Source organism: Doryrhamphus excisus, linkage group LG7 (assembly GCF_037039965.1).
Source record: "Doryrhamphus excisus strain RoL-2023G ecotype Guam linkage group LG7, RoL_Dexc_Guam_v1.1, whole genome shotgun sequence".
In the NCBI taxonomy this organism is placed as follows: Eukaryota; Metazoa; Chordata; class Actinopteri; order Syngnathiformes; family Syngnathidae; genus Doryrhamphus; species Doryrhamphus excisus.
The window spans coordinates 21,957,758-21,985,738 of NC_136363.1; the positions used below are offsets into that span (position 1 = coordinate 21,957,758).

General features: G+C 47.6%; 2 protein-coding genes across 19 annotated transcripts; one reads left to right on the forward strand and one right to left on the reverse strand.

Annotated features, from left to right (window-relative positions):
- Positions 1 to 248: 248 nt before the first annotated feature.
- On the forward strand, positions 249 to 27,930 carry sugct (succinyl-CoA:glutarate-CoA transferase). Of its 18 annotated transcripts, none has more exons than XM_078792464.1 (21): positions 249 to 389; positions 786 to 834; positions 895 to 968; positions 1,173 to 1,258; positions 1,321 to 1,371; positions 1,442 to 1,562; positions 2,427 to 2,518; positions 2,584 to 2,727; positions 3,727 to 3,822; positions 3,899 to 3,970; positions 4,253 to 4,350; positions 4,423 to 4,525; positions 12,267 to 12,330; positions 13,267 to 13,343; positions 13,694 to 13,843; positions 15,004 to 15,065; positions 19,864 to 20,190; positions 20,264 to 20,420; positions 20,494 to 20,787; positions 26,225 to 26,616; positions 26,704 to 27,930. In XM_078792464.1, the coding sequence occupies exons 1-15, from the start codon at positions 266 to 268 to the stop codon at positions 13,811 to 13,813; spliced, it is 1,371 nt and encodes a 456-aa protein (XP_078648590.1). In that variant the 5' UTR covers positions 249 to 265; the 3' UTR covers positions 13,814 to 13,843; positions 15,004 to 15,065; positions 19,864 to 20,190; positions 20,264 to 20,420; positions 20,494 to 20,787; positions 26,225 to 26,616; positions 26,704 to 27,930. The 18 variants fall into 18 exon arrangements, with proteins under 18 accessions (XP_078648590.1, XP_078648591.1, XP_078648588.1 ...); XM_078792465.1 differs by having other exon boundaries at positions 20,497 to 20,787; XM_078792462.1 differs by having other exon boundaries at positions 13,694 to 13,847; positions 20,264 to 20,787.
- inhbaa (inhibin subunit beta Aa) lies at positions 18,753 to 24,520 on the reverse strand. The gene is made up of 2 exons (XM_058060940.2): positions 23,735 to 24,520; positions 18,753 to 20,756 (listed from the first exon to the last, which is right to left on the reverse strand). The coding sequence occupies exons 1-2, from the start codon at positions 24,273 to 24,275 to the stop codon at positions 19,945 to 19,947; spliced, it is 1,353 nt and encodes a 450-aa protein (XP_057916923.2). The 5' UTR covers positions 24,276 to 24,520; the 3' UTR covers positions 18,753 to 19,944.
- Positions 27,931 to 27,981: the final 51 nt, after the last annotated feature.

Below are 27,981 nucleotides of genomic sequence, written 5' to 3' on the forward strand. Positions count from 1 at the left end.
GTTTACACTGTGGTAGTTAGATGTAGTAGTGCATTAGTCCACTTGGTGGCGCTGCAAGATAAGTTAATAAATTACATGACAAGACTTGTTTGTTCAATTTTATAACACTTTCCATCGAACAAGAAGGGTTAACACATCTGCGGTTGTGAAGTTTCAATTATTTTAATGAGAAATAAATTATTCTGTTAATTTGAATGTTGTATTACTTTGAAAAGTTACCGGAAGTGGCTATACATCGTCAAAAATTACATTAGCTGGGGGCAAAATGTCGCTCCGTATTTGTTCGTCTAAATACCTGTGGATCCCCTGTTATCCCGGTTTCAGCTCATTGCCAAAGAGGAAGCAAAGTATCAAAGGTTCGACTTGCGGACGGTGGCTGTCGCACACAGGTATCAGAACCTTAGCTAGTGGCTAAGTGGCTAACATTAGCCTGAACAGTGATTCTAATTTAAAGAACATCCTCCCATGGTGAAACAGTGCGTTTACCGTCAGTCAAACAGTCAAAAGTGTAGTTTATATTGTCGTAACAACTGTAAGAATTTGTAAATTAACTTGAATCAACAGGTCGAAGTCCAAATCGTCAAGTTAATCGCACACGCACTCTCGAAGTCGCCAGTAGCTCTTCCTGTTGGTTGCAATTTTTGTGCGCTTTATTGCGAACGCCAAGTCTTACTCTTAGGTATTTGACAGTTATTGTCACGTTTTATGGACGTTACAAGTCATTGTGGAACAGTCCACAATCACCCCTGGGAAGGGTATCTTCTGAACACGTGACCTGTCTGCAGGTGCTCACCGGCGGCCATTGGAGGGCGTGAGAGTCCTGGACCTGACCCGGTAAGAACGCCTAACCCCGTTCTCTTCATCCTATGTCATTTAACTGCCAAGTGTTTACAGGGTCCTGGCTGGACCCTTTGCCACCATGATGCTGGGAGACCTGGGTGCCGAGGTCATCAAAGTGGAAAAACCAGGTTAGAGGCCCATGTTCTGATTTATGTCAGGTGTGTCCTATGTTGATTCTGCACAAATGCCTCCTGTGCTTTGATTCTTATCAAGTGTTTCCTATGTTTTAATCCATAATTGTAATCCATATCAAATGTTCTATGAGCTGATCCATGGCCAGTCGGTCCTCTGCATTTATCCAAATGGAATGAGTCCTGTGTTCTAATCCATAGGTACAGGTGATGACACCCGAGCGTGGGGTCCCCCCTTTGTTGGCCTGGAAAGCGTCTACTTCCTCAGCGTCAACCGCAATAAAAAAGTATGAACCTTTTTATGCCATGAAATAGTAAAGGTCTTTAAATGTCGCAGTCTTAATTGCAGAGTGTTGCAGTGGACCTCAAACATCCCAGAGGAGCAAAGCTCATCCAGGAGGTACCTTCATTTTTATTGTTAGTAATAAGCTAATTTGTTGACGTGCTAATGACTTGCTCACTTGTGTCAGCTTGCAGGGGTGTGTGACGTGTTGATGGAGAACTTCCTGCCAGGCAAACTTGCTCTGATGGGTTTAGGATACGAGGAGCTCAGCAGACGCAACCCGGCGTTGATCTACTGCTCCATTTCAGGTGCCGCTGCCCTCTTGTGGCCAGCTTAGTGAATGCTGGAGTGATTTAATTGGCGTAATTGAGCTTAAAAAGGCATTTTGCTTGGATGCCTACATCTAGCGCTGTGCCCACGCTATACGTGCGTCTGTCACAGAGCTTCATGTGCAGCATGGCAAGTGTTGCCATACGAGACAAGCGACTTTCAGAGGTTAATCATTTTGGACGAGAAGCTTGTGTTGATGTCACATCTCGGGGTCGTTAAAAGCGCCATTACTGTCAACAGGCTGCTTCAAGCTGGCCTCAGCAGGAAGTGGCTTCCCCGGCAGAACCTCTGCGGTAGCGTTGTAATCCACAACAGCTGCTCAGAGTCTGACGGAAGCCAGCGTGCGAGCGTGGTCTCCTCATCCCTGTGTCCACTGTGGCGTGACTGGTCGTTACCAACGTGATCATGTTGGCATGGTTATGGCGAAGAACCAGCCCACGTTGAAGGAGCATTTGAAGTCAACATGCAAAGGGATCAAAACCTTATATTGTTGATTTAGTCTGCATGTGTTCGTCCACTAGATGGCATCAGTGTTTCCGCTGTTGGCCAACTCACCTTTGACCTCCACTTTTCTTTATGGACTTGTTTTATTTAAAGGTATACAAAAGTGACATTTTAACAATGTTTTAACAATAATGTGCCCCCAGAGTTTATGAGCACCAAATGAGAAAAAAATCTATCATCTTCTCTGCTTCACGGTTGACAGAGGAGGGGCTCACAATGCCGGCCATTTTTGACAATTTTGCACATATAACAATTACTTACTCATAAGTGGTGAAAAGTAAACCAATTTGCACTGCAAAAGTAAAAAGGTTTATGAAGTTGTGTGTGTGTGTGTTTAGGTTATGGCCAAACGGGTCCTCAGAATCAGAGTCCAGGTTACGACTCCATCGCCTCTGCTGTGTCCGGCATGATGCACATCACCGGGACGGAGGTCAGACGCCAACAGCCCTGCATGTTAGCACATGGCTTCCCATGATGCCGTGTTTCTTTGCACAGGATGGCGAGCCCGTCCGCCCCGGTGTAGCTATGACGGACCTGGCGACTGGATTGTATGCGCATGGGGCCGTCATGGCAGCCCTTCTGCAGCGACACCATACGGGGAGGGGCGCTCACATCGACTGTGACCTACTGTCCTCTCAGGTAGCGTGCATGTGCGTGTGCACGTGATGAATTAATCCCAAAGAGTAGTTGGTGTGTAAATAGGCTGTTTAAATGTCGGAAGAATGTAAACACACTCATCAATATTTCCTGTACATCTCCCACTCGTTGAAACAAATCAAATGATTCTTTATCGTAAAAGCACAGGTGACGCCCACCCAGATGTTCTCCGTGTCTGAAACTCCCAGAGTGCGTGTGATTTGTGGTGTCAGGATGTGCAGTTTGTGTGACAGTGTTGCTTTTAAAAACATGTTTTATGTTTCTGTCTGAGACACCACACACTCACTTGGAGAAAAAACTCTTTAAGGAGTGTGTGTGTCTGTGTGCACTCATGTGCACTCTTTACCCACAATCCTCCTCCCCCGTTCATGTAGGAAGTGACGTCCACAGCCATGTTAACTTTTAGGCCATGAAGTCTGCAGAGCTTTCGATAACAAGCTCTGCCTTCGTGCTTTCTTTCACGGTGTTGACCTTCATCATCATGGCGCTCCCCACAGCAAAGTCTTCCCACAGACTTTGGGCGGCCGGTGTCTGATGTCAGAGTTGATTTAGCTGCTGATGGTGCTGTGGTGCATTTGTGCTGGTGAGTCAAAGTCGTGGTTCTTTCACATGTGGCGTTGCGTCCAGCCAACATGGCGAGCTGCTCGCACGACCCGGGCCTCTCCTTCCATGCAACCGCAGTCCTGAAACGCAGCCGAGTGTAAACAGAAACCAGATCGACAGTGCAGCCGTGCTCTTGTGTCAACATCCTTAAAATGTGACGAGCCGTTCATCTCCCTGGGATAAAGCACTTACACTTCCTGTCAGCCAGCCTCAATGGAACCTTTCTCACTAAATTTCCCCTTCTTGATTCCCCAGGATTCTCTGTTAGAGTAGGGCAGGGCGGGATTGCTTCTGCGGAAGCAGAGTGAAGATTTCCTGGGGGGGTGATATCACAGAATGAGGCCGATACGTACCTACCCAAGTGGTTCTGACCCGCAGGTGTCGTGTCTCAGCCATGTTGCTGCCAACTTCTTGAACGGTGGGAAGAAGGCAAAGCGCTGGGGGACGGCCCACGAGAGTATTGTTCCCTACCAGGTGACCTCGCTATATTTGATCCAAAGCACCAAGGTGTGTCAACTTCTAGTTCTGTTTGTGCGTGTATATGTGGCAGGGATTCAGAACCAAAGACGGGCACGTGGTAATAGCAGCAGGAAATGACCAGCAGTTTGTGAAAGTGTGTCAGGTAAGTTCTATATAACTATACATATTACATATGACATAACCATATTATATACATTCAGTGTAAATGTCTCTAATTGTAAAGCACATTTATTTATTGCTAACAAACTGGCTAATGGGATGTCAGTCTTTATATAAATATATATTCTTCAATAAAGAAGATGTAGTCATCAACTCAGCTTGTTTAATTACCATTTATACCGGTATAAGTCATTTTCTCATCATTGGAAAAATCTATATCGGTATGTAAAAAATATGGCCCAACCCTACTGATGTTGTACTTTAGGTTCTACAGCTTCCGGAGCTCACCCAGCGGCCAGAATACAAAACGAACAAGCTCAGAGTCCAAAACCGTCAAGGCCTTGTGCACACATTGTCCCAGAGGTAGGAGTACAGCAATCTTTCAGGTAGATCTTTCCAGGATGTTGCCAATAACTTATATTGTTCTCTTGTCAGATTTCTGCAAGAGACAACAGCTGATTGGCTGAGAAAGTTTGAGGGCTCAGGTGTTCCTGTCGGGCCAATCAACAGCATCCAGGAGGTCTTTTCTGACCCACAGGCGAGCGCACGCACACACACACACACACTTAGGACAAATTGGGGTATTTGAGGAGACACAGACGCATTATATGTCCTTTCTGTGTCCTGTGTAGAAGAATATCGGAAAAATGTAACTGTGTGTGCGAGCGTATCTGTGTGTGTTCATCACACTGTCCCTCAACATGGAGTAAAAACCGCATTAGTCACTTTGCAGACTCCAATAACAGAGTGATCCTGCACCAGTGTGTGCAGAACAAAGCGACAGGACATATGGCATGCGTGCATGGCAGCGCGATGGAGAGAACGGCCGGGGTTAAACGCTGCAGTGTGAAAACAACATGCTAATGTTAGCATGTTAGTCACCAACATGTAACTGCAGAATGTTCCTGCGTGTTCCCAGGCTTGCAACAAGTTTTGAGTTCAATCATTTCTGGACAACAGCTCCTGCTGCCACCTGGCACGGCGCTGTCTTATAAAGGCTATGATTCAGTGTGTGTGTGTGTGTGTGTGTGTCAGACAAATCAGTTAGTCTGCCTCTTGAAACACCAACTTGTTTTTTTTCATCCCTCTTGTGGGTCGAGACACACCTCGAAGTGGACCATGTGCCCTGAGTTCTGCTTCACAGCCTGAACAGCTGAGAGAAAAGTCATATGTGTGAGGAGTCTTGATACACGACTGAATATGTGCAAGAAAAAGTAGTTTTACAGTTTTGGGCAAGAACTATCCTTATCTTCATCCAATTTAGAGGCGCTGCTTGGTTTTAATATTCAGTTTGAATGAGCTATTAATCATTGTCAACATGCGCTCCAACATCGCTTGAGTCCAGCTCACCTTGGCTGACTGTATTTCACCCTGATAGAAAGGTACACACTAATCAGGTAAATATGCTTTACTGTCCTCAGGGTGGCGCTATGGTGCACTTTTATATAGACTAACCATGTTAGAAAGTAGCTTGGTAACTTGTGCTAACCTTTGTTGACCATACATGCTTTTAGTGACTCCAAATGAAGCTTTGCTGTGTGCTGTGTAGCGTGTGTTTTGGTGGTAGCTCCGCTGCTGGCAGTCGAGATGTGGCCGCCCTGAAGCTCAAAGTCTGGAAGTCATTTGGCGAGCGCCGTTCTCTCTCTCGTCACTGTTGGCCACGGCGCTCTCGTTCTCCGCTTCCTGTCCGTCGCTTTCATCCGCCTCTTCGCGTCAGACATTTTCATTTTCCATTTCTTCAGCTTTGCATGTCGGACGGCGGTGTCTCATGCTGATTCCCATCAACCACTGCAAATCCTATGATACCTGTTTGCCTCAGCTGTTGAGTGCTTACTTTATTTACACCCAGCTGATCCGCAACCTCAATTTGACTCAAGGCGGCGTGTCTTGAACATTTACACAAGCAAAGCTCACCTGCAGATACGCTTTTGCACAAGCTTGTTTCTCACATGAAGTGAATGTGGACCAGAGAGGGAGAGAGAGAGAGAGAGAGAGAGAGAGAGACAGAGAGAGAGAGAGCGAGAGAGGTCAACACAGCTTCTCACCTTTACGACTGCAGGCCCTCCATCCATGTAGCTGTCATGTCCTCTGGGCCTGAGCCCGGTTCTGCAGCAAATATGCAACTAAATATGGCTTTAATATCCTGACTACTGGAGGTGTGTGTGATTTATCCCAGCTGAAAGCTAAACAGCCTCTGAAGTGGATAGTGGATATAAATCAGCTGATGTCTGGCAGCCTTTCCACTCCGCTTTCACTTCAGCTAAACAAGCAAGCAAAGAATTTAACTTGCACCCCCATAACTAGAACATCCGAGGTCCGGGCTTTTCCTCGGGGTCTTTCTGCCTGCTCTGCATCACTTCACTGCACTGACCCACAGAGAAAATCATGAATGCCTTGCTCAAGGGAACAAATGTCACCCCTTTTTGCCTTTTTTGGCTTTTGAACCTGTGATGAGCCCCAGCATATGTACCTTTGCTCAGCGTTGTATTTGAAATACAGTCTTTTGCTTCTCTTTCGGGCTGTTTGTCTCTTTGCTTGGACACGGCCGCTATAAATAAACTTTATTACTGTCTGGAAACTGTCAAATAAAGCTAAGTTGCAGTAAAATGTTGCTGCGGTGTCTTCCAGTGAGATTCTGGGTCGCAAGGACCTCACACCGTCTCCTGGAAGCGCAGCTCGACTCGACATCTTCCTTTTGAAGGTCACAGAGGTGGACCCTTCAGGATCCATCCAAGGTCAGGTTGGAGATTTCACTGTGGTGTCACCAAGAGAATATGGTTGGAATCTCAGCTCTCAGTATTTCACATCATCTTTGCCACCAAGTCGTCTTACATCTTCATCATCTACTATCTTCTTCTGCTATGGCCCACCAACGTCAGAGTGGCTGTGACCAGTGCTTGAGATGATCCTGATCCTGATCTCCTCACAAGTGGCATCATTTCTATATGGTTCTCTTCACTCCGTGTTACTAAAAGAAAGACTCCCTGAGTACCGAAGTGGAACTCCTGCACTCATCTCGTGTCAGATGAACCTGCATTGAAGCGGCTTGTCCACCTGTCAGCACTCTGAGCGCTGTACAACCTGTTCCCTCTTTACAGTAATTGGTGTCCGTCCAAGCAGAGGCTGCTGGTTTCTAAAGACACTGTAGTTTCTGAAGTACCTCAATTTTACCTCACAGAACAATGACACTGACGTGTTCATGGCTGTGCTGATATTGGAACCCTCAGATGAGTAATGAAGACATCATTGAGGCCAACATCTTCAGTCATATTTTTAGGAGCAGATTTTGCGAAGAGTGGTCCTCCTGGTTTTGCTCATGTATTCTGCTGAGGAGGAACCTGCTGTTGTTCTTAACATCCTGCAGAGCTTGACTCTCCTGCTCGACAACATCACACGCCACGGAGGCAGAACTACAGCTGCTTGTTTTTATGGTGGCAAAAGATGAAGTACTGTTGAAACAGCTGGACCTGCACACAGATAGCAGCGTCATGTTTGGACCCCTCAAGAGATGACATCATTCCAGGTTAGAATCATGTCAAAACACGAGAGGCTTACACGGTTTATCCCTCTCCATCAGTTACTATGGCGATGCTTTCCTGGCGGAATCCAAAAACGAGGTCCCGGCGAGGCCACGCAAGTTAGGTGATGTGTGAGACTTTAGGTAATCAGAGAGGGAGGAGGATGTGATGTAAGCAGATAATCACCGGGTGGAAAGAACCTGTGGAACATATGAAGACGTGAGAGGGACGATTGATCATCCCCAGGTACGCTTCGACCAGCTGACACAACCACATGGAAAAAACAATAAGGCTAACCACATAAAGAATATTCCAACATGTTGGCGATGGGCGCTGCTAGGGTGACGAGATGCTAACTGGTCATTAGCAGTAGATTACGATGGATGTGTGTTGGCTTAGCGCACGACCTCCAAGAACTTCTCACATCCAATTGTGGAAAACATCTGCTCATGGTTCTGTGATGGAACCCAAACAGATGAGATAAATATCAGCACGTGGCTTTGTCAGGCAGCACTGACCTTTGCGGACCTGCTGACCGGCTCATTCAGAAGCACTGTGACAAATATTTGCGCAGGAGGAGTGAAAGGTGGAGAACTCGTCGACAATGTTGATTGGAACATTTGTTTTTCATGAAAAACTGCTTCAATGAGACATTTTTCCCCAGAAGGAAAACATCCTGCCATGAAACTTAGGCCTGATCACACAAGCAGACCCACTGTGTCAGTCCAAGCAAAATCTCAAGTGTTCTTATTGTGCTGGACCCAAAGAGAGTTCATGTTGACCTTCATGGTCACTTATCTGATTTCTAAAATAAAGTCAGCCTGCTTATTCTGCAACCCAGTAACCTGATGGAGATTTCCAAATCGTGAAAACAAACTCAAAAGAACCTAAGAAGGCGGAAATAAATATCGGTGTGGTTGAAGGTTTGAATGTGATGGAATCAAACGTGACACCAACATGAAACATCCTAGTTGGCTGACCTCAGACATCTCCACAGGCATTGAAAACGGCCACTTGACACAATCTCTTCTCCAGTTACGCATCATCAGTCATCTTGTTTGGGCTCGTGAGTGCTCAGCTCACCTGTGAAACCACCTGTGTACCGTCAGGGAGTCAAACCCTCATCCTCCCGTGCTGAGCGCCACGCAGCGCTGCTGTGTAGCTCAGGCAGGAATGCACATAATGAAATGAAAATGTGTCTGCATACTTTCCCATGGAAGACGCCGGAGGAGGGAGGAGGCTCCAATTAAAGGGTGACACTATAAACAGACGGCTGGTCATCGGGAATGGACTGAGTGGCAAACAAAAGCAGCGAGGAAGAAAGAGAGGAAAAATATGCGGCTGTTTGTATTTCACATGTTATTTTTGGATATTTGCAGCCGCTGAAAGGTGTTTTTATGTAACTGAAGTCCGCTAACGAGCTCAAATACCAAAATACAAAGACCACAGGACAAAGCAGAGTCTCTATTTTTGACTCATCTTGTGCTTGTTAAGCCGAATGCAAATGAGGCCACAAGGTGCCATCAAGGTCACGTGATGTGCCCCAAACCCAAACATCTCGTGGTGCAGAGGCCAAGTTCATGACATCATCAGGAAGAAGCCCCGCACTCATGCCTGTTGAGCTGGTCTTAGCATTTACCTTACACCCCAAGGTGACCTTTTGATGTCAGCTTTGTATCCTCCATCGACTACTCAACAAGTGAGTTAGCGTGTTGATCCAACATCATCATGCGCCCGTATGATGATGGATTTCCAGGATTGGAAAGTTTTAACGAAAGATGAGTCGCTGGAACTCAGTGTAGCGCTGTCAAGTCTGGCTGCTTTCACAACATTAGTCAAATGAAGATGATGACAACTAGATATACGTTCCGGAGTCCAGCAAACATACACGCGGGAGGTCAGTTGGACTAAGTAGAACAGGAATTCAGTTTAAGTTCATCAAACTTGTTTTTCTTGAACATTCCCAGAAGACCTTCACAGCGATTCCCCTTAATTGCGCCACCGCAGATCTTCTATCACTGTGTGGATAACATTCCACTGAATGATTACGCTTGGAAGGAAACCTAAAGCTTTCAAAAACGTGGTCGTATCCCTCCCCTCACCCTCCACTGTTCCACATCCGTAGGCCACAACTTCTCAAACCACAAGAGGCTTCACTTTAAAATGAGCTCCTGTGTGCACATGATATATGTTCAGATGCAGCATGAGTCCTGATGGACATGTGACGGACCACCATCTGCTCAGAGGCCTGCCTGTCGCTTTGCTGCACACTCCGATGTGGGATCTTCACGTCCCTGCATTAAGTTCCGTGGTTGGGTTGTCCACATTTTCCCTCGGATCCATAATGCTGGCTCACAAGCTTCCTGAAAAGGACATGTTTAGATACTTCTCACATATTTGTCCTCAGTTGCCTCCTTCCAACATTTTGGATAATTGGATAATTGCTTTATTGTGTTGTTAGTGAGCCTTATACATGAAAGAGGCGGGGTTTGTGTCACCCTTAAAAGAAGACAATGGAGCTCAACAATGTGGCTTGGCGAAGTGGTCAAAGTTCACGCTGGAGGTAAAGAAGAAGAAACAGGTGGGACCGGGCCCTACCGGACGTGGTGATGCATCTTGGCTTCTCATACGGCAAAGTTTGAAGTAAACAGGCCTGATGAAGAGCATTATTCATGTGTGGAGACCCAGCTTTATGCAAGGCATCCATCCACAAGTCGGAGCTGCTTTGATAGTCGAGGTCAAAGCCAGAGCAGCAGGTTCAAGCAACCTCAGATCTTCTTCATCGTCGCTGAGCACACGCGTCCCCCTCCTCCTCGCCCCCCTTGCCTTGATGTTGCACTAACGTGATGTAACAAGCAAGCCTGGATGCTCCCGTGGGGGCTGCTTAGTCGACTTAATGGACTGCCACACTTAGCTTCAAAGGCTCCCAAGGGTGCAGGGGGTGGGGGTGTACAGAGGCGTGAAAAGAGACGAAGGTGAAGAAGTCATCATCTGAGTTGGCCTCGGTTGTGTCGCAGCGAGATGAGGTTTGAACGACTGTACGCATCATGTCAGTCTTTTCCAGCGGGGAGGGGTCACATGGGGCGTCATGGCTCTGGCAGGTTGTAGCTGCATCCCTTATTCAAGCGCCATGGTAGAAAAGTCATGCACGCCCACATACAGTAGGGGAAATAAATATTTGATCGACTCCTGATTGTGTAAGTTCAAGCCCTTAAGAATATGAATGTTGCAGAGATGGAATGTAAAAAAAAATAACCAGAAAACCCCCAATAAACACAATTAAACATGCAAATTAGTCCTGTCACTTTTAGGAAAGTAATCCTGAACTCAACCCAGCAAAAAAAACAAACCCCAGGAGTGTTGGCGTGTGGACAAGGCCTCATAGAAGAATGACAAGGGAGGAGGTGGATAATGACGTCAAGAGAGTTGGGAGTGCAGTCAGCGACAAAAGCATTAGTAACACACTGTAATGGATTGAGATATGGCAGTGCCCTCAAGGTCTCCCTGCTCAAGAAGACACATCTATCGGCCCATATGAACGTTTCACAAGCAACACCTGATAAATAAAGGCTTTGCTGAACCGTGATGTGGTCAGATGAGAGAAAAACTGAGCTCTTTGGCATCAACTCGACTCACCGTGTTTGTAGGCAGAGGAATGGTGAATATGAGTCCAACAACACCATCCGTGCTGTCAAACGTGGAGGTGGAAACATTGTGCTTTGGGGCCGTGGTGAACACTGGTGACCAACTGCAAGAAATGGTGGACCTCTGTGCATGTCAGCAAGGCTTTCTACTGGAAATTATTTACCCCAATCAAATGATGTTCTGTGGAAGTTTATTCACCCCTTGTGGTAGAAGTAATTCCCTCTTTATATTTATCTGTCATGCAGTCTGAAGAATTGGCCGTCATTCATCTCCTTGTCATCGAGCTAAGGATCTGTCACTCAAGCACCAATGATGTGCATGTGATGCATGCGGCTGCATGCCAACCATACAGATGCTCGCTCCATTTGAAACAGCCTGGTGTGCACGAGTGAAGTAAGGATGAAAGTGGTGGAAAAGAAGAGATGGAGAGGGAGGAGAGCAGGAAGTCAACGGGCATGCGGCCCAAAACCGCAACTCACCATGAATTGATGACCTCTGTTCACCGATGCCCGCATGCGTGGCACAGGTGTGAGACAGGAGCACCATTAGAAGATGAAGACTCATCTTTTTCACTTTGATCTTCCTGACTTTTTGACTGCAATTCTTTTTTGTTTGGATGACGAGCTGGAAAACCTCTTGAGTGGAACAAGAGTTGTGTGTGATGGCCATATGGATGTAATGATACCCTGCATAACAAGCAGATAGCATGGCACACACACATGCATGTAATCACCAGTGTGCACACACATCAAACACACACATGCACACACATACACACTCACACATTAGGATTCTGCAGGGAGGATCAAACCGGGGAACTTGTGAGTCAGTAGACAAAACCAAAATGATTGTGTGAGTTTCTCACACTGTCAAGATACATAAGTCCATTTAAATGGAGACTTTGTTCTATGACACGTTCTATCACCCTGAAGATGATTTCCGCCGCTTTTCAACCTCATCTGGACTGCATCTGGACAAGCTTTGGTACAATCTTCGATGCTTGTATTGTCCAACAGGGGGCGTCTATAACCTGATTTATGACCTATGCTCTGCCTCATCCCCCAAAGGATTCTATGATTTATTGCTATAAAGACCAGTCATACTGTTTGTCTGCAGGTGAAACACAATGGACTCATCCAGGAGATGAACCATCCCACTGCAGGACATATCGCTGTGCCTGGTGAGTACACACACACACACACACACAGTTTGATGGATCTCAGCACCTTTCCACATCGAGGAAGCAGTTTGTCTACTCATCTGCCTTCCTGCTTCCTGTACAACGCAACAGGAAGCTGTTCATAATCGACAGCGACAGCACATGATAAAACGTCTCATCACAAACTGGGCTTGAGCAAAGTCCAAGAGTCCTCCTGTGTGAGCTGCACGGCGCTTTAGCGTCAAGTGGCCGTGACGTTGGAGAGCACATAACATCGCAGCACAAGAACAATTGAGTCCATCCTGAAGAGGGCACTAGAGGACATGAGCATGGCTACCTCTGGCCTTTCTTCCCGTGTTTTCCTGGCTGAGATGGAACAAAAATATGTAATGAGTTGAATGAACACAACGATTATGTTCAGTACTGCTCAATTATCTTCCCCTCTCACACACATAAACACACACACACACACACACACAGAGTTGAGCTCATTACTGCTGCACTTTATTGTTTTGTTTCCTTAAAAAACATTTTGTTCCCTGTAACTTCTGCAAGTTGTTTTTATTTCCGCTTTCATTTGTCTTGCTGGAGAGGAAGCGGTGTCAGACAGGCAGTCAATGGGATGATGAAGAGGAAAAGGGAAAGAAGGTCGCTGCAGTCATCAGTGATCTTTAACCTGTCTTACGTTGCGACTTCTGCGGATGTAAAATAACCTCCTAAAATGTACCAGAGATGGTCTTTATTTCGAAACAAACGTCAAATGTCTTCACAAACGCGTGTACTGTTGATGGCATGACTGTATGCTGGCATTTTCACAATCCATACACGCAGCATCCATCCAGATGTAGTACATTCTGTAATGGACATCAGCTGCAAGCCCAACAGAAATAATGACATCATGCTTTGTATTGCTTAGCAAGTGCACATGTCACATGATGTCATTCTGTTGTTGGTCAGGTCCGGCGGTCCGCTACAGCAGCTTCTCCACCTGCAAGCCGACGCCCCCTCCTGTGATTGGCCAGCACACGGTGCAGGTGCTGCGTGACGTTTTGGCCTACAATGATGACTTCATCACAGCTTTATTAGAGTCGGGGGCGGTGGTCCAGAACCGAGTGTGCTGATTGGTTCACCCCACTTTATAACACAGAATAAAATGTTATGTCCTGATCTCGTTGAAGCCTTTTCATCCACTTCCAGTTGACATTTTTTGTGGCTGGCGGGTTAGTGAGCTGCTACTTGAGCATCTGGCCGACAAATATTGTGCTTTGCCTTTTTGCAGCTGCTGAAATCCTATTGGATTTCATAATTGGGATGACTTTAGCAACTGTTCACTAACTTTTATCGTAGTGAGCCCATATGTTAATGCTAACCCTTGTTCTCCTAGCCAACAGGGCACTGGGCCCACCACTCGGACAAGCACGGCCTTGCAAGCGGGAAGCTGCGGTGGACGCCTCACCTTGTCCTTGCGGGGCGTCGAGTGGCCGGCTGGCTGCCTGAGCCATGACCCCAGCAAGTGTGTGAGAGAAATTCGGATGTACGTAAGTCATCAGCTCTTTAAATGTCCCTGACTGCCTGACATCTGGAGCGTGTGTGCAGGAACTGAAGGCTTTTGTGCGTCCTGATGCCGAACACAGACGCTCTGACATCAATGATACTTTTATTTTGAAGGCTTACAGCTGCAGCTGGAAACCCGCTCAGAGACTCACAAAAGCGAAATCCAAGTCTGACATGTTCTAAGTTGGAAAAAAAAAGGTTTCACTGATGATGTGACCTTTTTTATTTGAAACATTTGACATTAGGGCACCATTAATTTGATGTATATTATTTTAAATGCACAACTCAATAACGCTGCTTTGATCTTGGAGAGAATAAGCTGCGTGGTGCCAAGTAGAAGTGGTTGAGTCTCTCACACGCACACACACACTCACTATCCGGGACTCCCTCATATGACGTCCAGGGGGAGTTTCTCTGGAAAACACTTCCTGGCGTTGGCCGCAGGGATCTAGGCGGCGTGCAGCTGCAGCAGCTGGATTTCACATTAAAACACACCTCAATGCTGCCAATAAGAAGACGGGCTTCACCCTCTCACACACACACATACACACACATACACACACACACCTGCTGTGTCCAGTCTGGACAGGATGTGTACTTCCCGTTGCCATGGCAGCCAGTTCTTGTTGTCACAGGAAATGAGATCCATCCAGCAGAGCCATTTTCAAATGTTGTGACTTTCTCATCAATCGTTAGTTGGCCATGTTTGCACACCTCGCTAGCTGCTAGTGTTCCATTGGAGGTCGTGAAGAAGCAGCGGGTCAGCAGAAAAGATGCATCACTTAAAAACATAATAATATCGATGGCAAAGCCACCTGGTGGCCTGTCATACTGTGACCTCATTGGTTGATTGATGCTCACCTTGGTGCTGCTGGCCTGCGTCATTGATGGCCGTAAGATGGCCGTTTATGAGCGATTATCCATTTTAAATATTGTTTGTCAGACCTCATCATTCATCAGAAACAGTTAAATCAGAATGACTGTGGTTATTTTATGACTTCCTGTGTTTTCTCCTTAAATTTCTGCCTAGCAACAAGTGGAGCATGTTTGTTAGTGTCTGTAATGCACACACACAAAGCAAAAAATTGAACATGGGAGTTGTTTAGATTTCATGTCTAACTTGTTGTTTTGTGTGTCCAGGAAGGATTCCGGAAAGCAAACGGAACAAAGCGTCTTCAGCGGCAGTGGTGTTCAGTTTGAAGGTGACTCACTCGACTTGTTTGGAGCACTAATTAGGCCTCATTAAGACCCCACCCTTCATCCACTCTGTGCTTTTTCTCCTTTGCCTGTCCTCATATCATCTGTGCATGCTTTTTATAAGTTCTTCATAAAAATCTGTCATAGTTCTGATCATGAGGTCGTTAGTACACTCGGTAATTAGCGTCATGATTGACAGCGTTGACTTAACAAGATCATGTGCACCCCCCAGGCAAAAAAAACGCTTCTTTTTATTTGTTTTCTCCTCTTTGCTGTGCACTAGTCAGACTCACGGTCCAATTAAATCCTGCAGCACCTTCCCCCCGAGCACCACACCACCACCCCACCGCACCGCAGCCCCCTTTGCACACCCGACCTCCAGTTGAACTCTGACGGACAGAGTTCAAAGTTGCAACAAACAACAGCAAAACAATAGGACACAGTCTCTGTTCGTTTCCTAATTGATGAAGGAATTTGTGAGGGTCAGGAAATAGTTTTGTTCGTCTCATGATGGAACATTCCAGTAAGTGTTTACTTTCTGCTGCGCTGATGTGTGAATATATACTGCTCTGCCGGAACAAGTTAACTTTGTTACTTTTCTATTCAGATTACTTGTAACTGGACCTGGAACATGCCTGTCCTCCCAACCTTTAACTTGCCTTTACTCACAGAGAGCGCTTGACACATACTCAATTAGCAACTTGCATAGCTCCGGCTAATAACCTAAAGAGCTGATGAATTCTTATTCCAGACAGAGTATGACACTGTTACACTTAACATTTCATTGTGTATGTGCGTTGTGTTTACGCTTGTTGGGTGCAGGCCGTCATAATACAGCTGTGTGTCCTCAGCGTCACACAGAGTGAATCATCAAGGTTTGTTTATTCCGTCTTGGTCCGTGTTATAAAATACAGATGTGGATTTGTCTGATGTTCTGGAATTGTGGAAGGAATCCCCAAAATGCCCAAATGGCTGCACAGCCCAGCTGAAGTCTGTATCGTCCTGATGGCGGAGATCCTTAAACATGTAACAACACTGCTGATTGGCAGATTTCAATGTCCCTTCATGGCTCCCGATAGATTGGACACACCTCATTTCTTTCATTTAAAGCCGGGCTTTTCCCTCGCTGCTCATTTGCACTTCTTGGACCAGCTGACGAGCGGCCTTGTTGTAAATCTTTCTACGAGAGCACAGGTGTGCGCAACCTCCCGTAACACCGCATAAACACACACAGGCACACACTTACACACACACACACACACACACATAGAGGTGTGAAGATTGAAGATCTTCTTATTTACTTTCTCCTGCTTGCTGATCCTCTGCTCTTTGTGTCTGTGGATGACGTTTCCGATGTGTTTCCCAGACCTGAAAGTCAGGCGCGGGTCAGCCAAAGTGACTCAGTGCTCCCAGTGGAACCATCACTCCCGTTATTGCTTCTAACTGGGACTGCTTGTCTTCCTCCAAACTTCTCACGAGCTTTTGAAAGGAACCTCTTGTTGTCTGAAGCCTCTTAGGTTGACTCTGTGGGCTCTCGTGGTTCAGTCAAAGCTATTGTCTCACTTCTAAGTACACTTCAATAAGTATATTATGTACACTATGTATTTACTTCTTGAGAGCACACATTTTGACAATGAAGTCCTGTCCCAAATCGATTGCTGTCATTGACAAATGATGATAGCAACATTTACATGCTTCTTCCTCCGTTGACCACTTTCCACTACTGTCCTGAGCCGTCATTATTTCCAATAAGTCCTTCTGCTACATATCTCAGATGGTAGCGTCCATCACTTCACGCTCACCATTTTGACCGGTTCGAGTACAACATCCAGGTGCTGACAGGTCACTGCATTTGCCGAACTCAGTGAACGCACTTATGCATTGACGATGTGTGTGTGCACAATTTGAAACACACCCACAGTTCATTGGTTCCATAGTCTTGTTGAATACGTCTTGGGTCGATTCTGAATATTGTAAGCTCCTACGTGGAGGTTGGCCATGGTTGGATTGGCAAAGTGTCACGTCATTCGCTCGCTACAGTGCAGTGTAAGAAGAGGATGAGCGGATTGAAGATTGCAGCGTGGAACATTGGCAAATGTTATTTTCTTGCTTTGAATAATAGTTGGTCTCTGAGGTGGGAACACCCCTGACTCAGGGGTACCCCACCCTTTCAGACACGAAAAAGAAGCGATTAGCTGGCTGTCGTGTCATCAGCTTTCTTCGTGTTCTGAGCCCAGTTTGACTTCTGGAAGGTTCTTTACCGTTCACATGGATCGACACAATGTGCACAATACTCATTGACAATTTATTGAAGAACTTTCTGCATATTTTCAAACGCCAAGTTATGTTAACTCTCATGTTTATTAGATTGAAGCAAATCTGTAGTGTATTTGTGTAATGAGGGAGGGTGTGGCCTAAGGAGGTCAACGCCCTTTATATCAAGTTGTATGGAATTATTAGGCAGGTTCTGGAATATAATATATATATATATAGGCTTAATGTGGGCTAGGCTTAATGTGGGTGTTCTTATGTACTATACGACCAGCATCATCTGGAGACGGAGCTAGACTTTGATGCAGAAAGCTCAGTTCAGGCCAAAGGTCTAAAGGTCTCAAGATCTAAAGGATTACTTCACTCCAAATACAACACAAAATGTAAACAATCAAACAGCTCTTGGCTAAGTCGCTGTCCCCGTGATTCACAGCATGACTCATAGCCGTGTGTCAGTTTGTGTGCGTGCGCGTGCACGTGTGACGACGGGACGTGTGGGCGCACCGGCGTCGCCGCCACTGCCGTCAGCGTGAGACAGGTCGTCGCCCTGAGCTGGTTGGCTAGACTGACGAGACGTAGACATGCCACACTCTGATCAGCGCACACGCGTGTCTAGACGGACCATCTGACCCACATGCACGCACACACAGATAGTTGGACGCTTACACTTTTGCCATCTATGAAAGAAACTTTTCTGACCTGATCTGAACCCCAACAGTATAGAAAGCCACTGTGAGCCTGCCTCCAATCATGCTAACTCCGGCCTAAGACTGGGTGTTGGATGTTGAGGTTGGGGAGACGTGATGAGGACACTGAGGATGAGGACATGAGAGCAGGCAGGTCACGTGAGGTGTGTGTGTGTCATTTCCTCCTTCATTAAACGCTCTTAATCCTATTTTGACAACTGCTGAGTAAAGTGAGCAGAACAGGAAATTAAAAAACACAGCAGATTGCGATTATGCGTGAGCGCGCATGTGTGCATGCATGCCTGTGCGTGTGTGTGTGTGTGTTCGTTTATCTGGACAGTAAATGTAGTCAGTGACCTGATGGTGGTGCCAAAGCAATGAAAGCATACTGTGTGTGCAGCGCTTACACGATGGGTCAGCCTCAATTAGCTATTCATTTACAGTATTTACATGTTGTTTGACCTGCACTGCATTACGTAAGGAAGTGGATGCTGCATGGCTTAGTAATAGGCAATATAAAATAATGAGTTCGGCTCCAGCTCACCGTGACCCTGATGGGGACAAGCGCTATAGAAAATGCATGGATGAATGACATAATAGTACGGCACCATGAGATCAAAGCCAAATGACATCCATTCTAAAATGCGGCGTGCTAATGTTGCTAACTCATCGCTAAAAGTACATAATATTGTTTCATTGCATGTGTACAGCTCTTTAAAAATTGTGAATTGGTGCAGGAAAGTCAGACATTTGTGTTTTCTTCTTTGAAACTTTAATGTGAAGCAGAAAAGTCCAATAAATTAGATCATAAAATGTCACAAGCACATTTTGTACAACAAAGCCATGAGTTCCATATTTACAGAATAAAAAATAGGCTTTTTATTCTTCGTCTTTTTTTGTTGTTGTTTTTGTTCAGTGTCGACAACACAAACTTTAACTCTTGATATATTGGATTGTGTTTTTTTCTTTCGCTTGGGATCCGTGAGCATGTCCAAGATGTCGAGGAGAGTAAGAAAGTAGCACAAACAAAACACTTTTTGGTGAAGTCCTGGAAATGCCCCTCCAAAAACGGTCCAGTGTGGATGGTCGAGAGTAAAGCGTTGTGGGAAACGTAGGAGGGACATCAACTCAGCCAAACACCAGTCGTCCTCTTTGCGAAACTTTTTCACTGACCAGCATCTTCACCTTGTCATTCACATGCGCACACACACACACACACACACACACACACAGACTCGAGCCTCTTTGGTGTCTCAAAAGAACTAAAAGCTGGTGAACGTTTGACCAGTCCAATTGTTTCATGGCAATTAGCTCGCTGCTAAGCTAATGTCAGCAGACATTTTTTTCAATTTAAAGACGGGGATCAAACCTGTGACCTGTAGTCTCGCTATAGTGCAAAATCATTTGTACTCAACACGTATAAAAAAACACAAATGCAACTAAACTATTATTATTATTATTAACATGAACAATAATATTATTAATATATTTAGTGACAGTAAACATTAGAATATCAACATGGTAACCACGGTAACAGAAGTGTTTGGTTCCAGCAGCCAAGCCAACTTGTTTCATTCAAGTAATCTCAACACGCACATACGCACACGCACAGACAGACACACACACAGACACACACGTCTTTCTTCCTGGTACGTTTAGAAAAGAGTCAACAAACAGAAGGGAGCAGAAGCTAATACATCAACATGTTGCATAGTTTGTTGTGTGTCAGACTCGCTGTCATGCGAGCTCCAACATGGCCTTAGCCACATAAATAGGCCACGCCCACGCCATTCTTAACAAAAATATATTAATATTCTTTTTTTTTCTTCTTCTTTTTGTCTGAAAGTGCCGCAAGGATGGAGGAGCGCGACCCCGACATGACCCAGCGCCCGGCTCGGTTCTAACGTCCCATGGGTTCCCCCGGCGTCTAGGAGCATCCGCACTCGTCCACGATCATGTTGTGGATGTCCTTCTTGATGATCTTGTGCTCCTCGTTGTAGTAGAGCATGGACATGGCACGCAGCCGCGTCGGCACGCAGCACGAGCGCATGTTCTGGAAGGGGCTGTAGCCCCGCATGCGGTAATGGCTGATGACTGTCGAGTGGAAGGACAGCGCCGAGCCCGTGATGCTGGCCACGTGGGACGGGCACTCGCCCTCGCAGTAGTTGGCATGGTAACCGCTTGGCGCGATGATCCAGTCATTCCAGCCGATGTCTTTGAAGTTAACGTAGAACTGTCGTTTGCAGCACACACGGACCTTCCCGTCGCACTCCAGGCCGCGCTTCCTGCGCCGCCGCAAGTCCCCGCCATCCTCCGGCCGCACCACCGCCATCAGGAAGGGCCGGTGGGATTGTTCCCGTTGGCTGCTGCGCTGAGACGCGTCCCCACCAGAAACGAGCACAGGTGTGGCGCCAACGCCGGCACAGAGCGGGCAAGACACCCGGATGCTTAACTCTGCGCCGTCCGGACGCTCCAGCAGCGCCTGGACTGCCGCCGACACCGGGAAGGTGTGCCAGCCGCTGCGTCGAGTGTCCACCGTTTTTTCCACCAAGAAGACATCATCCTGCGGTGAAGATGATCCCGCACCACGCTGGAAGAGGCGGATGGCGACCTTGGCGCGACTGCGGTTGTTCTTGGCCAATCGCAGGAAGAGCCACACATTGGCCTGCTCGACCAGCGACACCTCGGCGCCGCCGCCATCCTTGGACAGCACGAAGGTCACCACATCCCGAGCCTCACCTGAGAGACACAGAGACACGGTCAGATGCAGGTAACCATGGCAACACTCAGGCACAGAGGCACACACACTTTCCAGAAGTCTCCCTGAGGCCTTCAGGCCGCCGTGGAGCTCATCAGTGGTCACCTGCTTACATAACAATCTTTCCCTCCCTGCAATCTCTCACTGGTGGGCGTCATGAACACAAATACACAAAGTCCGAGTCACGACTGGGACTCTGTAGATGTCAGCGACGCTCTGCCGTGTCGTGTGAGAGAGCGTGTGCGGAGGCGGGCCATTAACACAATTTTAGCGGCTATTCGGAGGCGATTATCTCGCTTACATCACAGTCATCGTCCCTCTGTGTTCATTCATTGTCTCTCAGTGGACTCGTGTGCCGTGTTTGCAGCTTACAAGGAGGGTGTCAGTGAATGCATCCCTCTCTCCCTCTCACCAGGTCAAACTGGAGCTGGAATGTGCAACATGTCTGAGCGTCTGCGCAGGAAATGTGTTTATGTCTGAGAGTCGCACACGTGTCGTCACAGTGATGGCGGGTAACGATGGCAACTGTGTGTGCTTTTTACCACACGATCGGATGGCCTTGAACGCCTCACTGTAGGACACATTGAGCATGTCAGCTGACATGATTGCTTAACTTTTTCAAAGAGCTGAGTCAAAGTAGTAGTAGTAGTAGTACTACAAGTGCAACCTATGCGGACACAGGGGGCTAGCCTTAAGCCAGCACATCGGGCGGAGTGTGTTGACTCAAAGTGTGTCCCATTGTCCTGACACAAAAGAAGACACAGCACTTGTTGTGTGTGTATGTCACACTCACACATGTGCAGCGGCAACAAGCTGGTTTATGACCGTCATCACACTTGCAGCTAGCCATGCTGTTGCGTGCTAGCTTGTGGAAATTGGTGCAGTTCAGTGTTGTGTCATTCAACATTTGGTCCTGGTCCTCAACGGAAAATAAGAAACCACATGAAAAGCATCCTGTTTTTTTTTTTTTTTGGAGAAATTAAGAGCGCCTTTTCCCTTATTGATGACTGTCAGGCTCAAAGGACACAAATGTACTCCAGAGTCGACGCCCTCTCCACTTTATTGGCACCACATGTGAGTCGGCAGTCATGTGCATGTATATACACACGTGCACCAAGATACACACAAGCATACATGCTCGCAGCGGAAAAATGCAGGAAAATCCTCCATCAAACAGCTGGTAAACAAAAGTGGCCAGCAGCTTCGCCTTTTGACAAGAGGAATGTCTTCAAGCGCCAAATTTGCTCCTCATCATCTGAAAAAGAGGACTCACGCCCGAAACACAGCGGAAAAAAACATCCATCTCTCTGTGGCTTATTCATGGTGAGCTTTTCCACTCGGGTGGATCAAAGCACAGAGACAGACGGGATTATTCCCAGACAGGAAAAGAAAAGATGTTTACACCCTTTATGTGGAAGCTACACCCATCACAAGCAATCAGCTCAGGCGGTTGTCACCTGTCAATCACTGACCACAAGCAGTTATTTAAGCACATCGATACTGTTAGTTGTGCATATTGTGAAGGTGATCAACATGCTAAGCTAACAGCATGCTATGACACCAACAGCTGTCCTGTTGTTAACGGTCTGCTAGGAAGCTAAGGTGAAAGGTCATGCAGGGACAGATGTCAAGACAGACCACGAATGTGTGGCTCTGACTGCTTTCCCAGAAACTGCATCCAACACCTGACCTCGGCTAAGGCTTTGTTTATTCACTTGAAAACAACCTCAGTGACTTGGCCGTTGCAACATCCCCATCCCGACAACCGCACCCCCACCTGTGGCTGGTTGCGTCCGATTGGTCAAGAAGAAAGACTTGCTGTTGTTTACTACGAGTGAGCCATGACCTCAGATATAGGACATCTTTGGCAGCAACTGGTGCATCAAAACATCCAAACAACCCAGCAGCAGGAAGCCCGGTGGCATCACAGGAAGTGAGCGGCAGTGTGAGCGAGAGAGCGCCAAAGAAAGGAAAAAGATGAAAGCAGGTCAGCAGGCTGATGAGCAAAAAAGACGGCAAGTTTATTTTTCTCCCCGGAGGGTTGCTAGTTTGAATCCCAGCTGAGGAGCAACAAAGAGCGTCTATGGGCTGGCCAACATGGACGACATGGAGCAGCTCAAAGATGAAAGTGCTCTGTGGAATGTCGCTAATGATGTGTTCAATTAAGTCCAATTAGCCTAATTGTCCTCTGTGTGCGGGGTGGACACAAGCCGGGAAAGAGCAGAAGAACTGACACACACAAACACACATTTTGTGTGTGAGCTGGTAAACGGACGTCCACAACGCCGCCAAGAATCCAGTTGTCTCTCCTCTGGCCGTCTCCGCCGGCCCAATTAATTACCGAGTCCCTGAACGCATCACTTGTCCCTGACAAAGATGTGAGTGGCTGGGTGCAAAGTATTCTCACGGCGGGTTGTGTTCAACTGCACAACAACACTTTTTTTTCCATATCAGCTTCTATTTAAAGCTCCACTCATGGAAGGCACACTCACTCGGCTGTGCCCAGATATGTTTGAAGGACGGCGCCCTCCAGTGGACACCCTGAGCATGACTACTAAAGCACTGCACTCGCTTGGAAACTTCAAGAGACAACAAAGAGACACCGCCAGCGTGCAAGTTAGCAGCACAATGTCAGCCAGACCAGGCGAAGCTACTTTGGGATATTTAGCATACAGTTGGCTTGTTTGAAGTCCAGGATGCACCCTAATCCTGCTTTTGCACTTGGGGTCAAAGGTCACCACCTGCTCTCCACCTGAGTGTTTTGATATGACATACACACACAAATCTCCGTGCTCAAGCAAATCATGAAATATTCTTTTAAAACGGCATGGGGATGATTACAGACTGACTGAGTGTGTGTGTGTGCGTGTGTGTGTGCATGTGTGCGTGCGTGTGCCGCCCACCGGCTTCATTCCACCTGCATGTCTGCATTCACACTCTCTCCCACAAACACACTCACCAGCCTCGGCAAAGGTGATGATCTCCGTCGTGTCTTGCGCATCGTCATCTCGCATTCGAGTACCTGCTGCCACGGCCACCGCTCCTCCCCCTCCTCCTCCTCCTGCACCACCGCCCCCCCGACCTCCCCGCCTTCTCCCCTCAGGCTCCCCCTCGATGTGCACGCTGCCGTCTTCGGCGACGTGGCCCACGTGCAGCTTGCGCAGGGCGTTGAGGAGGGCGGCGCGGGGCACGGGCCGGGTGATGTTGGGCCGGGCCTGGAGGTGCAGCATGTTGAGGATGTGCCTCTTCACCGCCTCCACCACATCCTGCTGAGCCTCCTCCTCTTCTTCGTGCCCCGCCGCATCCTCCTGTGCCTCCGGACCCCCCTCGTTCCTGCGCATCCGAGCCAGGGCGCAGGAGGGACAATGGCCGTTGGAGGCGGAGTCGGGCTGCCGATGAGGGTAGACGGTCAGGGAGCGCGGCGTCAGGTCCGAGGATGAGTGACTGCTCTGAAGCAGCAGCAGCAGGACGGTGCAACTGAGCAGAGCGAAGACGGACATGGTGGCGGGAAGACTCAAGTCTGATTCAAGTTGGGAGTCGTGCAAGTTTGGAGAGCGGAAAGTTCCGTTGCCGGTGGAGGGAAAAAGTATCAGAGAGGAAACGCGTAGTGGTGTTGATTCGGGGACAGATGGCAGCACGACGTGGAGGCGGGACGAGAAAGAAGACAAAGAAGATGAATGAAAGCTGCAGGAGCGACTGAAGTTATCCCACTTCCTCTCCTCTTCCCTCTCAGCTGAATGGATCCTTGGCGCACTAGTTGAATGCTTTGAGCCCAGGAGGCGGGGCCTCACTCTCTCTCCTAGCTGCTCTTGTTTCTAGCCGCCTCCCACCATCGGTAAACCTCCCCATCCTCTCCCTCCTGCCTGTTCGCCCGTCTCCCTTTCTCTCTCTCTCTCTGTGTGACTCACGGCGCTTGCAACTTTTACCTTCCTTCCTTTCCCAACACACCCCTCAAGCACCCCCCACCGCCTTACACCCCCCCGTCTGCCGTCTGAACTCCTGCAATGACATCGTCTGACTCTCTCCGTCTGTCCGTCTGCGGTTATTTAGTGCGAGTGTGACATCATCTTTCCTGTGTCTGCATCAGTGAGATGAAGATGTGTTTGAGGCAGATGGCCACCCACCTTCACCCTTGTCATTTCTTGAGAGGGCCACCGCCAGTTGACCTCCCACCCGTTGAGCTCCAAGCAGAGTTGTCAAGTGATGCTCAACTTGTAGATGTTCCATACAGTACACATGAAGGTTCTGTGATGTTCTGGTCAAAGGGGTAAAAGGGAGGTCTAATTGGAGGATAGAAATGCAGGATTCTACAAAAAAATCATTCATTCTCTGGGAGAACCTTTTGGACACATGCAGACCTTGCGCACCATGCATACATCAAATCAAAAACCCATGATCCATTCATGCACGAAACAAGGACAAGTCAAAAGAAAAGACCATCATGCCTCACTGTCCAGGGCCGCATTGCTAACTCACCCTGGCACCCTGGCATGCTGTCCATCGAGGGCAGTGGCAGTCCTTGAGTAAAATGCCAGCTTTTTCCTTTGTTTTTTTTGTGTGCCGCTTGAGTGAGGAACTGATTGTGGGATAGTTCTTAGGACCTACCAGGTGTTCTAGGAGGATTTCATCAATACAGTCATAGTTCTAATGCTTTCAAAGGTTTTGATGATGTGCTTTACGTATGTGGTCCATGTGGTTGAAAAGGATATTGAAAAAGCCATCAGACATCTGCTGTGATGTCATCAGGGTGGAAAAGTTACTTTTTGTGTGACTCGACGCTCGTCTGCACGCTCTCATCAACAACGCGGCTGTGACGCGGCGCTCCCTGTGGTGTATTTTAGTCATCCAGGCTTGATGTCTGCCCATAAAGGATGGACAGACTACGTGTGGGGTGAAGGACGACGGGTCAGAACACGTGAGAAGACAACTTGCGTTTCCCTCCTCTCACTTGGCAGTGTTGCAGCTTCACTCTTTAACCTTTGACCTTCTCCCAAACCGCCTGGTGAAATGCAGATGAAAGTGTGACATCTAGTGGATGCCAGCTGTCATCTCCCGCAGTGACAACGTGGCATCAGATCGAAAACGGGATGAAACAGGTGTAAAGGATTTTAGGAAGCTGGTAGTGTAGTGCTTCACATACCTGGCCTCCAACACTTTGTGATTGACAGGTCATCAGACCTCTCTCTTGGTTATTGAAAGGGAAGGATGAAGATGTCGGGAAGACCTTGCCTCGGTGACTCGGTTTAAAAAGAAAACAAAGTTGATATGACACAACTTCCTGTGGAGAATTTCCCTGTAAGATCACCCTTGGAGATGGATGTTGCCACTGATACTGACGAGTCATCACATGCAGTCATGGTGACCATAGTGCTGACCTCGTTTGCCACGCTGATGATGGAGGCCATTGATATCCATAACAAGTCTCCTGTGTGTGTGTGTGTGTGTGTAGGGGAATGCTCATGAGGTCAGTGTGTGTCCACGCCAAAGCGCCATATGCAAAGTGTCCAAACAGGAGCAGGAAATGATGGGAGACAGCCAGAGGGGAGGAGGCGGGAGAAGGATGCGGTTTCCCAGCCGGACTTTGTGACTCCAACAAGTCCCTCCTGGTTCTGCTCAGTGTGATCTTGCGGGGGTCACGTTTGATTGTCACCTGACTGAGCTCCTTTGTCCAACTCGCACACATACACACACACTTCTGGCTCGCCAAGTGTGTGTGTGTGTGTGTTCTGTGGGTGCTGATTCAGCGTTTCATCAACATAAACATCGAACTACTTCAGATTGTTTCTCTTCCCAGAAGATTGTGACGTGTTTTCTTCTCGTTGACGTGCTTACGGTCACTCAGTGAGTACTTTATCATCTCTTCCTTTTATTTTGAAAAATGTCGCTGTGCTGCTGTTGCTTATGGACTTTTTCCTTGCTTTTATCAAGCCACGCCTCCTTTCTCCTTGACGCCACTCCTCACCAGCACGAGCGGGATGACGTCAGCATCAGGTCTACAGCCTGATGACGTGTTTGAAGACGTGAGTAATGAAAGATGTTCAACCAAATCTTGCTGATTCAAACACACAGGTGTGTGTACATGTGTGAGCACACAAAGTTGTCGTCTGCGTTCACTTTCCTCAGTGAGTCAAGTCAGAGAAACTCCCTGACTCACCTGCTTTTTGTGTGATAGTGAAGTGATGCCAACTCTCTGTAGACATGGATGTGTATACCACAGGGATGCCCAAAACTTTCTACAAAGGGCTACAGAAAAATGGAAGGATGCAGGGTGCCCACGTTTAGCATTACAGATGTGATCCCATGTAATCCCATGTGGGTCAATATATGCTATGCTATCTGAACAAAACGTGTTAAAAACAATTGAGCCGAAATGACTCCTGGCCTGCACTTTGGACACCCCTGTGCTAACCACACACCTTGCTGAGTCACAAAAGAAGCCTATGCGGGCTCTCCTGGCTTATTTAGCTGTTTCCATGACACCGAGTAAAAGGACGAGGCCACCAGATGTGGCCGACACACCGCAAGGTTTTCCCCGACAACCGCAGTGTTTCCGCTAGCCTGTAATTAGCACAAATAAAAAGCGGCAATAATGATGTCACGGATGAGCTGATGGGGCGTTTTTCACGAGCCAGGAGTACAACTGCTTCCTTACGGCAGCCAATCGGATCGGGCGATGTCGCTGTCTGACCTGTGACCCCGGCGTTAATCAGAAGCAGGTTTGCGCATCGTTAACGAGGAAGCGAGGAACAGGAAGCTGGTGTAACATGATCTCCTCAATCTGTTTCCACTTTTGCCAAAAATGTACAGAGCATGCCCGCTCGTGCACACGCTTTTGTTCGCCACGCACGCACAGGTTTATTTCCGCATCCGCCAGTGATTCCTTTGGAGTGTGGAAACGGCAACCATGCGTGATGTCACTTGGGAAAGTCGTAACTTTGACAACGTGCATCACTGCAGTAGCTTCTCCACTTGTGTCAAACGACCTTCGCTCATCCCTGTGTTGACCTTGACCAAGTGATGATCAATCCACAGATGGGATGTCTTGTCTGTGGGAAGCACAAACACTCAGCATGGAGGGCTTCAGAGGGTGTCCTCAGTTAATCACAACATGTAAAGTAGAAGTCATGTGAGGACACGTGAACCCCCCCCCCCCCCCCCCCCCCCAGCTCACCCCCACATTCCGCTGCAGTGGCGAGAATGTAAATG